This window comes from Heptranchias perlo, chromosome 4 (genome assembly GCF_035084215.1).
Source record: "Heptranchias perlo isolate sHepPer1 chromosome 4, sHepPer1.hap1, whole genome shotgun sequence".
Lineage (NCBI taxonomy): Eukaryota > Metazoa > Chordata > Chondrichthyes > Hexanchiformes > Hexanchidae > Heptranchias > Heptranchias perlo.
The window spans coordinates 74,847,497-74,861,854 of NC_090328.1; the positions used below are offsets into that span (position 1 = coordinate 74,847,497).

The 14,358-nt window shown below is 40.1% G+C and overlaps 1 protein-coding gene across 2 annotated transcripts in view; it reads right to left on the reverse strand.

Moving 5' to 3' along the window:
* gkap1 (G kinase anchoring protein 1) overlaps nucleotides 1-14,358 on the reverse strand; it is a 41,038-nt gene that overhangs the window by 20,436 nt on the left and 6,244 nt on the right. For both annotated transcript variants that reach the window (XM_067983138.1, XM_067983139.1), the window contains 4 exons: nucleotides 9,747-9,902; nucleotides 8,324-8,401; nucleotides 4,941-5,070; nucleotides 170-192 (listed from right to left, as the gene is read on the reverse strand). In XM_067983138.1, the coding sequence (XP_067839239.1) occupies nucleotides 170-192; nucleotides 4,941-5,070; nucleotides 8,324-8,401; nucleotides 9,747-9,902 (387 nt within the window). The remainder of the gene's footprint in view (nucleotides 1-169; nucleotides 193-4,940; nucleotides 5,071-8,323; nucleotides 8,402-9,746; nucleotides 9,903-14,358) is intronic.

Sequence of the window (14,358 nt, forward strand, 5' to 3'; positions counted from 1 at the left end):
AACATAAACACCAGCATGGACCTGATGGGCCAAATGGCTTGTCTCTTTGCTGTACATTCTGCGTAATTACAAAGACCATTGTAAGAATCCAATCGAATCAACTTATAAAACAAATTTTACATCTCATTAGTGTAGATTATCTGCCGTAAATACAGCTGAAGTTGCATACCTCAGGTTTTGTGATTGTCTGATCTAAAGAGAAGAAAATGAAAAAGTTAATATAGTGTATGAAAAAAATGGCAAGATACTTCTCGCACTAAATTGTGGCTAGTAAAACAGTGAAAGGATGATTCAAACTATGCAGCAACATGTTTCAAAATCCCATACTACAGTTTTCCAACACTGACTTTTTGCAGAGTGCACAGAGTTGAAGATGTTGCATTTTCAAACATTTGCTAGGATTAGTTTTAATATGCAAAATTTTAAAAAAACAATTATTAAAAATTGCCTCCTGATTCACAGGTTTCAGTTGAGTTTCAGGGCTGCCTGACAATTGCCCCATCTGTGCAATATTAACTGGCAATCATTGTCTGGATCACTGCACGAAGCATCGCGTGGAAATAAGGTTTCTATCCTTTTTGACAATTCTGTATTTCTGGGGAGGGAAGATTTGAAAAGGGTGGGGGGTTACAGTAGTCATATATGGGACATTTTTGGCTTGTCATTTACCACCATTCCTTCTGTTGGTTGATTATAGACCAATACACTACTACAGGAAGAATTACATAGAATTTACAGCACAGAAACAGGTCATTCGGTCCAACTGGTCCATGACGGTGTTTATGCTCCACACGAGCCCCCTCCCACCCCTCTCCATCTAACCCTATCAGCATAACCTTCTATTCCTTTCACCCTCATGTGTTTATCTAGATTTCCCTTAAATGCATCTATGAAGATGCCCAAGCATCCTCTCACACCATCACCTACACTGTGTGCTGTCCCATAGAAAACAAGTACAGGTAGTGAAAATAAAAGGAACTGAATCTAGCAAACAGACCACAGTGTTTGTGATGAGTGGAACAGTTTCCAGACTTTAAAACAGAAATAAACAGATTTTAAGTGAGGATAAGTGTGTGTATATTGATTAAAATAAAATATTATAACATAATAGCAGAACTGAAATGTGGTTGCAGCTGGATCAGGATTGGCAATTAAGATATTCCTGGGTATCAAAAAATGGATGGATAGTGAAGGAAGAAAGGGAGGGAGGTATCAATTAGAGGTTATATCACAGCACCAGAGCATAAGGATTTACACTAGAGAAGTGATCCAAATAGAAACCCTTTAAATAAAGCTGAGGAATTGTGAGAATGAGTCACATTACTACAGGTCTATTATAGACCAGAGGTTTCTAAACTGGAAGGGGGTGGGGAGCACGACGAGGTTTATCAGGGAGGCACGAGGACGCCAGCTATTCCTCGCTCACTGGTATTGCCTGCACTATCCATTTTCTCCATTGGTGGCGCTGTAGCACACCCCTCAACTCTCGGGCTGGTTCCCGACTCTGCTCTCTCCAAAACTCAGGCATCCCCTGCATACAATTAAAGCTTATAGGTCTTTCCATACTGCTCAGTTTAAAAAGTTGTTTACTTGTTGGTCTATACCTCTGTATAGCATAAATTTCTTTTTGGAAGTGTTCATGAGCCCTGGGGTCTCCGCTGCCACAGAGAAATAAATAATTAGCAGCAAGTCCCCTCCCCCAACTCTGCTTCAAAAATTTTTGCCCGAGTTCTGCAGTTCTGTGGAGTGTAATTTTTTTTGTCTCTGCATCGAAGTTCTCCTGAGCCCTTGGGTCCCCTTGATGTTTGGTGGGAATAAATAGTCCTAGTTTAAAAACTTGTCTTGACATTGGCCTTAAAAATTACTTTATTGCCCAGTGCTCTGCACGTTTTTGTAAGCTTTATTTGCCTTGTTCGGATTACGTGTTACTGTTTGCTTGCATCCTCTTAAATAGAGGAATAAATTATTTAATTAACATTTGCATTAAAAAAAAGTAAACTTATATTTTACTTCCTCCAAAACAACTCAATGATTCATTTCCCCCTGTTCCACCCCCAAACAACCTGACTACAGACCCATTCTGGTTATGTCTGTAGAGGATCGTTGGAGTATTGGGGCCACTTCTGGGCTCCACACTTCAGGAAGGATGTGAAGGCCTTAGAAATGGTGCAGACGAGGTTTAGAATCATGCCAAGGATGAGGGACTTCAGTTATTTGGAGAGACTTAAAGGAGTTGGGATTGTTCTCCTTAGAGCAGAGAAGGTTAAGGGGAGATTTGATAGAGGTGTTCAAAATCACGAAAGGTTTTGTAAATAAGGAGAAACTGTTTCCAGTGGCAGAAGGGTCCATCAGCAGAGGGCACAGATTTGAAATAATCCGCAAAAGAACCAGAGGTGACATGAGGAAAGGGTGGTGGAAGCAGATTCAATAGTAACTTTCAAAAGGGAATTGGGTAAATACTTGAAGGGGAAAAATTTGCAGGGCTATGGGGAAAGAAATGGGGAATGGGACTAATTGGATATCTCTTTCAAAGAGCCGGCACCGGCACGATGGGCCAAATGGCCTCCTTCTGTGCTGTATCATTCTATGATTCATCCTGCACCCGGCTTGCATCCCCAACTCGAAGAGAGGAGGCCCAGTTTTCCTTTCAGTGAAGTTCCTTACACTGTCATAGTAGCCAGGAAATTCCTCAGATCTGCTCACACTTCTCTGTCGTTACTCCTAGAAGTTCAGTGGAAACCCTGTGGTAGAGAATTCCACAGGTTCACCACCCTCTGAGTGAAGAAATTTCTCCTCATCTCAGTCCTAAATGTCCTACCCCGTATCCTGAGACTGTGACCCCTCATTCTAGACTCCCCAGCCAGGGGAAACATCCTCCCTGCATCTAGTCTGTCTAGCCCTGTCAGAATTTTATATGTTTCAATGAGATCCCCTCACATTCTTCTAAACTCGAGTGAATACAGGCTGAGTCGACCCAATCTCTCCTCATATGACAGTCCTGGCATCCCAGGCATCAGTCTGGTGAACCTTCGCTGCACTCCCTCTATGGCAAGTATATCCTTTCTTAGGTAAGGAGACCAAAACTGCACACGTACTCCAGGTGTGGTCTCACCAAGGCCCTGTATAACTGCAGTAAGACATCCTTGCTCCTATACTCAAATCCTCTTGCAATGAAGGCTAACATACCATCTGCCTTCCTAACTGCTTGCTGCACCTGCATGTTTGCTTTCAGTGACTGGTGTACAAGGACACCCAGGTCCCTTTGTACATCAACATTCCCCAATCACCATTTAAATGATACTCTGCCTTTTTCCTTTGAAGTGGATAACTTCACATTTATCCACATTATACTGCATCTGCCATGTATTTGCCCACTCACTCAACTTGTCTAAATCGCCTTGAAGCCTCTTTACATAAGAACATAAGAAATAGGAGCAGGAGTAGGCCAATCGGCCCCTCGAGCCTGCTCCGCCATTCAATAAGATCATGGCTGATCTGATCCTAACCTCAGATCTAAATTCATGTCCAATTTCCTGCCCGCTCCCCGTAACCCCTAATTCCCTTTACTTCTAGGAAACTGTCTATTTCGGTTTTAAATTTATTTAATGATGCATCCTCCTCACAACTCATGATCCCACCTAGTGAATAAGTTTACTGGAATCAAGAGGGGCCCATCATGTTCTCTGTGGAATGAAGGCATCAGCTGAACAGGGCATAGACCTGCTTTTATTGGCCCCTCATGAACTCCTCTTTCTCACCTCAACACTGCAAATTTGGAACCCCCAATGTCCATCTTCACCACTTTGTATGGTATGATTTAAGTGCCAGCAGCAACCAATAATAATGAAAGCTTTACTAGGGAAAAAAATGAAACTGCAAAAGTGGATGATTACCCACCAAAACCAAGAATAATAATGCAGGAACAGCTAATTGAAATGGAACCTGTAACAGCAGTTACCTTCAAGAAGCCTACTTGAGCAGGCCAGGTCCCAGGACATCACATGGCCAGTTTTTCTGGATGTGGACAGAACCTTACACAAAGATGAGAAATTTGGCATGGGACTCTTTTTAACAAGTTATTTAAATATTGAAAATGAGCTCATGTACGTAAATAGTGCAGCCTCAGTTTTTGTCCTCCAATTGCCCATCAGAAAATTATTTCTGCGAGGTCTGACAACCAATTATCCGACCTGGAGTCTCTGCAAATCAGGGTTACAGAGTTTATAATATCCGCCTCAAGCTCAGTTCCCTCGCCACCGATTCCATCCCCTTCCCTGGCCACTGACTAAGGCTGAATCAGACTGTTCGCAACCGTAGCGTCCTATTTGACCTTGAGCTGAGCTTCCAACCCCATATCATCTCCATCACCAAGACTGCCTACTTCCACCTCCGTAACATCACCCATCTCCGTCCGTCTCAGTCCACCTGCTGCTGAAACCCTCATCATTCATGCTTTTGTTACCTCCAGTCTCGACTATACCAATGCCCTCCTGGCCGGCCAACCACTTTCCACCCTCCAGAAACTTGAGCTCATCCAAAACTCTGCTACCCGTATTCTATCTAGTACCTAGTCCCGTTTAGCCATCACCCACCCCTGTGCTCGCTGACCTACAATGGCTCCTGGTCCACCAATGTCTTGATTTTAAAATTCTCATTCTTGTGTTCAAATCCCTACATAACCTCATCCCTCCCTATCTATGAAAGAAAGAATATGGGAAGCGACTAAGAAAGTGGGATTAGATCAACTGGCTCATTACTCAATTGGGCAAATGGTCTCTTTTCGTGCTGTAACATTTTATATTATAAAAAAAAACTGTCTGTATATTTTTAAAGGGAAAAAAAAAATTCCTGAACATGAATACCAGATTTTGTTATATAAAAGAAATCAGTCACATTGTTCAAAATAAAACTTTTTAACACCAACATAATCCCAATACTACCTGTACTTCCATCAGTTTGAAAATCTTTTAATGAAACTGTGGCTGGTTTATCTTTTCCCTGAAGGTGTTTTCTTTTTTCTTTTCTACTTGGTCCTTTTGTTTTGGGAGATGTATTATCAGCATCATAACACTGCAAAAAAGATTAGAAAAGTGGTTTCTACTTTAAAAAAATGAAAGTTTATAAAGTCATGAAGATTGTTATTAATGTAGAATTAAAACTGTAACAATGCCATGATCAGTTATGGTCTTACATTACAATTGGAAGGAAAAGTAAAGTAAAGCAGAATGAGGGAATTGTGCCTTTGGGATTGGTAAATTCCAAATGTCACTCGATTATTTAAGAAGTGAGTGAGGGAGCAACCAGGTAACTTACAGACCTGTCAATTTAACATCAGTTGTAGGGAAATTACTAGAATCTATCATTAAGGACAGAATGACTGAGCACTTGGACAAGTATGAGCTGATCAAAAAGAATCAGCATGGATTTGTGAAGGGTAGGTCATGTCAGAGTAATCTACTTAAAATTTTTTGAGGAAGTCACTGGCATGCTGGATAGGGGAGTGGCTATCGATATTTTCTATATCGACTTCCAGAGGGCATTTGACAAGGTTCTGCACAAGAGATTATTAGCAAAAATGAAAGTGCATGGAACTGGAGGTAACCTTGTCACACGGGCTGGTAATTGGTTGGGAGGTAGAAGACAGAGAGTAGGAATAAAAGGAATTGCGTGCTGATTGGCAGGATGTGACAAGTGGTGTCCCAGAGGGATCTGTATTGAGGCCTCAGCTTTACACCATATATATCAATCACTTGGATTAAGGAATAGAGTGTTGTATATCCAAGTTTGCACATGACACGGTTAGGATGCACAGTAAATTGTGTAGATGGGAGCAGGAAAATGCAAAAGGATATAGGCAGACTAACTGAATGGGCAAAACTATGGAAGATGGAGTTCAATGTGGGGACATCCACTTGATCAGAGAAAGACAAATCGGAATTGTCTTCTTAATCGTGTGGAGAAGCAAAGTGGTTTAAGTGTCCATGCACACAGATCACTAAAAGCTAGTGGACAGGTGCAAAAAAATAATCAAGGCGGCTAATGGAATCTCAAGGGAGTTGGAATACAAAAGTGAGGAAGTGATGCTTCAGCAGTGCAGAGCCTTGGTCAGACCTCATCTGGAGTACTGCGTTCAATTTTGGGCACCATAACTCAGGAAGGATATATTGATCATGGAGGACATACAGCGCAGATTCACCAGAATGATACTGGGGCTGACATTGTTAAATTATGAGGATGGGTTGCATAAACTTCGCTTGTATTCCATTAAGTATAGAAGATTGAGGGATGATCTAATCGAGGTCTATAAGATGATAAAGGGATTTGATAGTTAAAAAAAGAAAATACTGGTAATACTCAACAAGTCAGGCAGTATCTGTGGAGAAAGAAACAGAGTTAACATTTCAGGTTGATGACCTTTTGTCAGAACTGGAAGAAGTTGAAGATTTAACAGTTTTTAAGCAAGTTCAGAGCTAGGGAAAAGTGTGTGGGGGGGGGGGGGGGGGGGGGGAGAGGAAAGAACAAAAGGGAAGGTCTCTGATAGGGTGGAGGGCAGGAGTGAATAAATGACAAAAGGGATGATGGTGCAAGGCAAGGAGGGTGGTAATGGGACAAGTAAAAGAAACAAAAGATGGGTCTAGAGGAGCTGTAAATGGCAAAAGCAGAACCATTACCAGCACCTACTGTCTGAAAAAATGGGAGCAGTGGTTATGATCGGAAGTTATTGAAATCAATGTTGAGTGTAAGGTTGTAAAGTGCCTAATCGAAAGATGAGATGCTGTTCCTCGAGCTTACATTGAGCTTCATTGGAACAGCAGTCAGAGCGGGAGTGGGACGGAGAATTAAAATAGCAAGCGACCGGAAGGTCGGGGTCACGCTTGTGGAATGAGTGGAGGTGTTCAGCAAAGTGATCACCCAATCTGCGTTTGGTCTGAGCAGCGAATACCTTTCCTCTTGTTCTTCCCACACCCCCCCCCGCCGCTTTCCCTGGCTCTGTACTTGCTAAAAACTGTTAAATCTTCAACTTCTTCCAGTTCTGACGAAAGGTCATCGACCTGAAAACGTGAACTCTTTTTTTCTCCACAGGTGCTGCCTGACTTGCTGAGTATTTCCAGCATTTTCTGTTTTTATTTCAGATTTCCAGCATCCACAGTATTTCGTTTTTGATTAACAGATTTGATAGGTTAGATACAGAGAAACTATTTCCTCTGGTGGGGGAATTCAGAACATGGGGACATAATCTTAAAATTAGAGCTAGGCCATTTAGGAATGAAATCAGGAAACACTTTTTCACACAAAAGGTAGTGAAAATCTGGAACTCACTCCCCCAAAAGGCTGTGGTTGCTGGGTCAATTGAAAATTTCAATACTGAGATTGATAGATTTTTGTTAAGCAAGGGATATGGAGCAAAAGCGGGTAAATGGAGTTGAGGTACAGATCAGCCATGATCTAATTGAATGGAGGAACAGGCTTGATAGGCTGAATGACCTACTCCTGTTCCTATGTTCCTTAAACTTAATTTAAATGGTCAGTCAACTTTGTTCAGTGTATTCTTAAATAATCGACTCAATATCCACACCCACCACAATATATGGCCTGAATTTGCAGATGCACAAGTTACACAACATGGAACATTTCCAAATATAAAAGTTCAGACACGCAAGCTTGCAAAGTATGGAATAAGCAGAGGCTCAACTACTTAGAACATGTAGCAAAAAAGCAGCTGATTTCAGAGCAAAAATAAAAACATGCCTTTTTCTTCAGGTGTGCGTGGGATGGGCAGAGAAACTTTAAATAAATTAGAATTCATTGTCCTAGATCTCATATTTTTATAGTTCATAGTAATGTGCAGGAAAAAAGCAAGATTTATTCCTAAATTGAATCGCATTGTTTTGACAAACCAATAGGCTGTGAAAATCAAACCCTTTGTGATTTTATTTCTTCTTGCTGTAATAATGGTAACATATAAAGTATTTAAGTTAATAATGAGTGCACAGTGGAAGAAGAATTTGTTTGACTGGATAAACTGGGAAGGAAAACAAGCCAAAAGTGATTTAGGAACGCATATGAACATGTTTAGATTTGAATTTCTCCTGAAATGGATTGACACCATCCAGAAAAAATGAAATTATTCTGAGATATTATTGGTAATTGTTGTTATATTTCAGGAGTAGAAATGTGAAAATAAGAGACGTGTGTATCCATGTAGGAAACTTTTCATCCAACACCTTGATGGAACAGTGTATCTCAGCACTCACTGACAGAATCTCCTGCTGTGACATCATTTTTTTTAAACAATAAACGTAAGTTTCAGATATATACGTACACTCTTATGCTCTTCATATTCCAACTTGCTAATCAGTAAAGCTTTTTGGAGATCTGCTTCATACAGCTCACTAGTCAGCTATATACAGAATAAGAAAAAACACACAAATGTTCAGTGAAACACTCCGGCTACAATATAGTCTGCATTGAATGGTCCCTGCAGTTTTCAAAGTATAAAACATTTTCAAAAAACACACTATCTCCAAAATGGCTCTCTATAATTTTTTAGCAATAGGCATTTACAATTGAGGATTTGAGAACTGAGTGACAATATTCCTTGATTCACAGCATTTCGGGAATTTTTGGAGGGGATAAGGAAGGTACTAATATCTGGCAACAGAGCGCAATACCAGGACAACACTATCAGTGGTTTATTTTACACCTCCCCCCCACCTCCTCTTCTCACTAATTTTCCCCTCCTTCCTGAAGCCATTCACTTCTTGCTGGGAATAGTTCCACAGGCTATCTCAGGTACCTCGCCCAAGAAGTCATCATTGATGTGTGAGCATGGACAGTGAGGTTATTTGATTAAAGGGAATGCATGCTATCTGAGTCCAATGCTGTCCTTGTCTGAAGTCCACACAGGCACATTTCCAATGGGGATAGTGATCAGGAGCAGCAGCCAGGGCTATTTTTTCCCTCCCTAACACACAGTAGGCCAACTACAGCATATCTATCCTTATTACTCAAACTGTTTCAGTTGTATTGTCACTAGCATTTCAGTAAAATGTGACATTTTGTACTATGTCTACTTGAACTGTGAGAAATCACAGATTTTGTCCTTCCAAATCTGAGCTATGTCTGGAGAGAGCATGTTGAGTTGTACAACACTGGGGCAAAGGATTGCTGGTCAAAGGTTCGATCCCTTGTGGTAGAAGTGAGAGCCAATCAAGCTGAGTAATACACAAACAGTGTGCTAGCTTGTGAATTTCCTATAGCATATGGGTACCATTACACTAAATAAGCCTAGCTGTAACATTAAGCTGGTGCTAGTAGTTACATTTACTAATTTAACTTTATCTAACTGTTTTTGTGAAAAGGCATTTATATGGGTATACTAAAGGCTAACCTTCAGCACATTAGACACTTCTCTAGATGGGATAAAAATCTTAGCTCCAAGAGTTTCACTGTACATCAAATTAAATTGAACAAATGAAAAATTTTGATGTAAAAGACAAGTTTAAATTAAAATGTTTTTATGGTCACGTATTCCTGTAAAATTCTGCACTCTTATGGAAAGGACACTGGTTATGAAAGGCCCTTTAATGCTAATCAGTGATTGTTGAGAAAAATCAACAATGAAAAGATTTGTTGTAAATGACAAAAATATAATTAATGGCCAGTATTTTGCATGTTACTCAAAAATTCAATTTCACAATATTGGAAAATGTTACTGGTATTGGATTTCTATCAACAGTTCTCACCTGTTCGTCCTTTTCTCTCCACTCCTCCCACTTCTCACCCTCTGCCAATGGTGGATTTTGGCTGTTTAGGAATTGCTCTGACTGGCAAGATCCAGCATTCACACCGGCAACAGCAACAGATTTTGAAGGATTTTTTCCAAAGGCCAGACTTCTTAGCTTTAAATTAAGGGGAAAAGAAATTACTCAAGAAAAATTCAGAACACATATTTTGTATCAGATTAAAGTCAACATTGATTCTGAATACAAACCATTTGATGACTCAATCATTTGGCAGTTGTTCTAGTTTGTCTTTTCTTTTAAGTGACTTTATGAGGAGGGATCAAAGTTATATTTGAGTACTTTACAGTCATGGGTTAATGTATAACATTCAGGCCTTTTGCAAGCTAAAGAAGTTTTGCGCAGTAATCTCCACTGGGGGGGGGTTGGGGAAAGAAAAAGAGAAGATGGAAAATCACAGCACTGAATTAAATTCTTATTTTTTAATTAAACAAATCATCCTTATGCACATTAAAATTATTTTTAGTCTGGTCTTAAGGTAATAGGATTATATACACTTCAAAAAAAACATTCTTTGGCTTCAAATTCAAATATTTGTTGCTACAGAGAATACAATACAGATCAAGAAATATGATTTAGTTTTAGTTGTTAATCCTGTCCCTGAAGCTTTCAGGGTTATTTAGTTTATGAGGCATATAAATAAATTTGAATAGGGCTCAATGTCAGTTCAACATGTGGTCAGTGAAGATGAAGAGAACTCAAGTTTAGATTTCTGCCTCAACAAACAATATATATGATAAATTTAAATATTTACTCCAATTAAGAACAAAAGAAATAGGAGCAAGAGCAGGTCATTTGGCCCCTTGAGCCTGCTCTGCCATTCAATAGGATCATGGCTGATCGTCTACCTCAACTCCACTTTTCCCCCCTATCCCCATATCCCTCGATTCTCTTGATTCCCTTAGTGTCCAAAAATCTATCGATCTCAGTCTTGAATATACTCAATGACTGAGCATCCACAGCCCTCTGGGGTAGAGCATTCCAAAGATCACCACCCTCTGAGCGAAGAAATTTTTCCTCATCTCGGTCCTAAATGGCCGACCACTTAGCTTGAGACTATGGTCTCTGGTTCTAGACTCTCCAGCCATGGGAAACAGCCTCTCAGCATCTACCCTGTCAAGCCCTCGCAGAATCTTATACGTTTCAATAAGATCGATCACCTCTCATTCTTCTGAACTCCAAAGAATATAAGCCCATTCTACTCAATCTCTCCCCCAGGAATCAATCTAGTGAACCTTCTTAGGCAAGTATATCCTTCCTTAGGTAAGAAGACCAAAACTGAACATAGTACTCCAGGTGTGGTCTCACCAGAGCCTTATATAATTGCAGCAAGACCTCCTTCTTCTTATACTCCAACCCCCTTGCAATAAAGGCTAACATACCATTTACCTTCCTAATTGCTTGCTGTACCTTCATGTTAACTTTCTGTGATTCATGTACAAGGACACCCAAATTCTCTTAGTCTCTCACCTTTTAAAAAATATTCTACTTTTCTATTCTTCCTACCAAAGTGGATAAATTCACATTTCCCCACGTTATACTCCATCTGCCCCCTTCTTGCCCACTCAATTAACCTTTGCAGACTCTTTGCGTCCTCCTCACAGCTTACTTTCGAACCTAGCTTTGTATCGTCTGCAAACTTGGATACGTTATACTCGGTTCCCTTATCTGAGTCATTGATATATATTGTAAACAGCTGAGGCCCAAGCACTGATCCTTGCAGCACCCCACTAGTTACATTCTGCCAACCCGAAAATGACCCGTTTATTCCTACTCTCTCTTTTCTGTCTGTTAACCAATCCTCAATCCACGCTAAATAACACCCTCAATCCCATGAGCCCTAATCTTGTGTAACAACCTCTTGTGTGGCACCTTATCGAATGCCTTTTGAAAATCCAAATATACTACATACACTGGTTCCCCCTTATCTACCCTGCTAGTTACATCCTCAAAAAACTAATAGATTTGTCTCTAAAACTGAACTCAATAACATTCATTCCTATTATATATCTATTTATTAAAAGCCTTACATAAAATCTGCACTTTCTCTAAATGTCACACTTACTTCCTCTAACACTTTCCCCATCACATTTTGTTGATGATACCCCATTATTATAAAACATATTATCATCCAACTTGGCAGATTCACTAGAGTAATTATATCTCCTTGTCGATCTCCCATGGGGAATCAAGACCAAGTAACGCAGGGTTAAAAGATTGGGGACAAAAAGATCAAAGCATGCAAATGTAATTAACTTAAACATTCTGGCCTTAAAAATACTTTGCTTTGACATTATTTATAGTTAAACAGCAAAACCTAAAACAATTTAAGCAGAGTACTAGTAGTCAGTTGGAGCATAGGAGATTCTTTGCAGTACAGGCTGAGAAGCGGAGAGATTTAAACTGGGGCACTGCAGCCCCAACATGACAGGCGGGTGTCATTATAGCTTGGCAAGTTTACATTGGCCATTCCCATTATACATAGAGACACAGGAATTTATAAAAAAAAGTTTTGAGACATAAGTGTGACAAAAACAAGAAAACAGGAAATAAGGTTTTGTAGACAGGAAGCATGTGCAGGTGTAAGATTTTTAATATTACTATAGTATTAATAGATGTACACAAGAGTAAATATTTCAAAAAGTCAATCTTACAGCAGAAATTCATTGCTGGATTTCAAATTAGTGGACAGCAAATCATGTGGGGTGCACTAACCTCACGCCCGAATTCTCAACGTGTTCCCAGCATGTGAAACTAAAGATCTGTATAAAATGAGCATTTCCATCTCTACCTTGTTGGCTTTACTTGCAAATACTATTTTTGAGTCCTGCTACAAAGGTTCACTTATCCATCACTGCAAGGTTCACTGCTATTGGTTAAAACTAGAACTGAGCGAGGATAGCAGGAGTACATTACACAGTCTGTTAAAATCATCACCACTACGTTTTTGGAAATGATTAGGGTGGGAGATTTTTTTGTGACAGGTGATTTGAAACAAACAGTTATTCAAACTGGTATTTTCACTGCCTCTGGAACACTCTTATGCAAAATTGTGGTACTCAGGGAACAAATTGCTCTACAAGCGGTAAGTGCAGGAATGCAACAATCACTTGCCCTGGAAATTATGAAATTAATTACAAAGTAAACAAATATACATTTTGGTTCAGAACACCAATTAATCATTTTGCAAAACCAAGTAAGATTTTAACAAGTGCAAATTCAAACTGGAGAATTGGGATTCTACACAATGTCATAGAAGTATTGCTATGGTGTTGGTTGGGGGTTGGATGGGGTGGGGGGGGTGGTGGGTTCTGATCTTCTAAACACATAGTTAGGACATTTCCCCTCTACAGCAAAGTTTTCAATATAGTCAGTCTGGCAGCAGGAGTCCCTTTCAGATGGCAAGGCAGTGAACAGGAGACAGGTAGCCTGGCATTTGCCAAGTGCAGAGCAGAGAGAAAATTCTCAAGATATGGAAGATTACTGAAGTCTCATGAGCACTATTAAAATAAGCTTGCTGAGAGGACCACAACCAGCCATACATGTGCAGAGTCTAGTTATCAGACTATTTACGTGCATATATATTTTTTAAATATATGCAGAGTAAAAGAAAAGGCTAATTAATTTATGCAAGTAATTATACCTCCATTAAGGTTTCAGAAATATAATTAAACAGAAAATCTTGGCATGTGAACTGTGTTTTTAAAAAATGTATATAAAACCACTCAGCTTGAAATTTAAAAACTGCTTGTTTAAAAAAAAATAGTACAAGCTGTTTATTTCATCTCTCCACATCTGTAATCACAGTAGTAACATAACAAGAGCAAGGAAATGTTACATATTGCATTCTTCAAATGTTTTTTGGTCAGCTGGCAAGCAGAAACCCAACATCATGTTTAAGAGTCCCCAAACCAAGCTACACAGAAATCCACATACAGAGGGTTTGTTTGCCCAATATGGAGTGCTCACTTTTCCACCCATAGACACATCAAACTTACCCAAGTGCAGAGAGCTTAGGGTGCGAAGCATACACGCTTGTATTGCTTTGGAGTTTTAACTAGATAAAACAGTGCACCCTAACAGCACAGAACACTGGTAAACTTCCTGCTCTTTGTCATCCACATAGAATCACCATACCCACTAGAGCACTGATTTGCAATGTTACTTGAGCATACTGGAAAAAAAATTCAGTCCCTAGTGACACGTCTAGCCCCCAGGTGCCATTAGTGAGCTCGGCTAGCTGGTCAACCAACCATCCCCTGCAGTATTGCGGACCAGCCTGGCTCAGACATCGGATTACGAGACTGCCACTGAGGACTAATTTGGTCCCAACCTTTCATTGCCAGATGTGCATTTGGAGTTACCATGACACCAGAGATCCCACTTACCTCCTCCTCCCCCTGGGTGGATCGTCACTTGTTGGTCATTAGACAACTGCAGGTTTGAGCCCTTCCTTAAGTGGACATCAGATGCCAGAAGCTCCTCACATGTGGCACAACTCACTATAAAACATGTGAGTGCACTGTCACCATCCTGATCATAGGATTGACACACA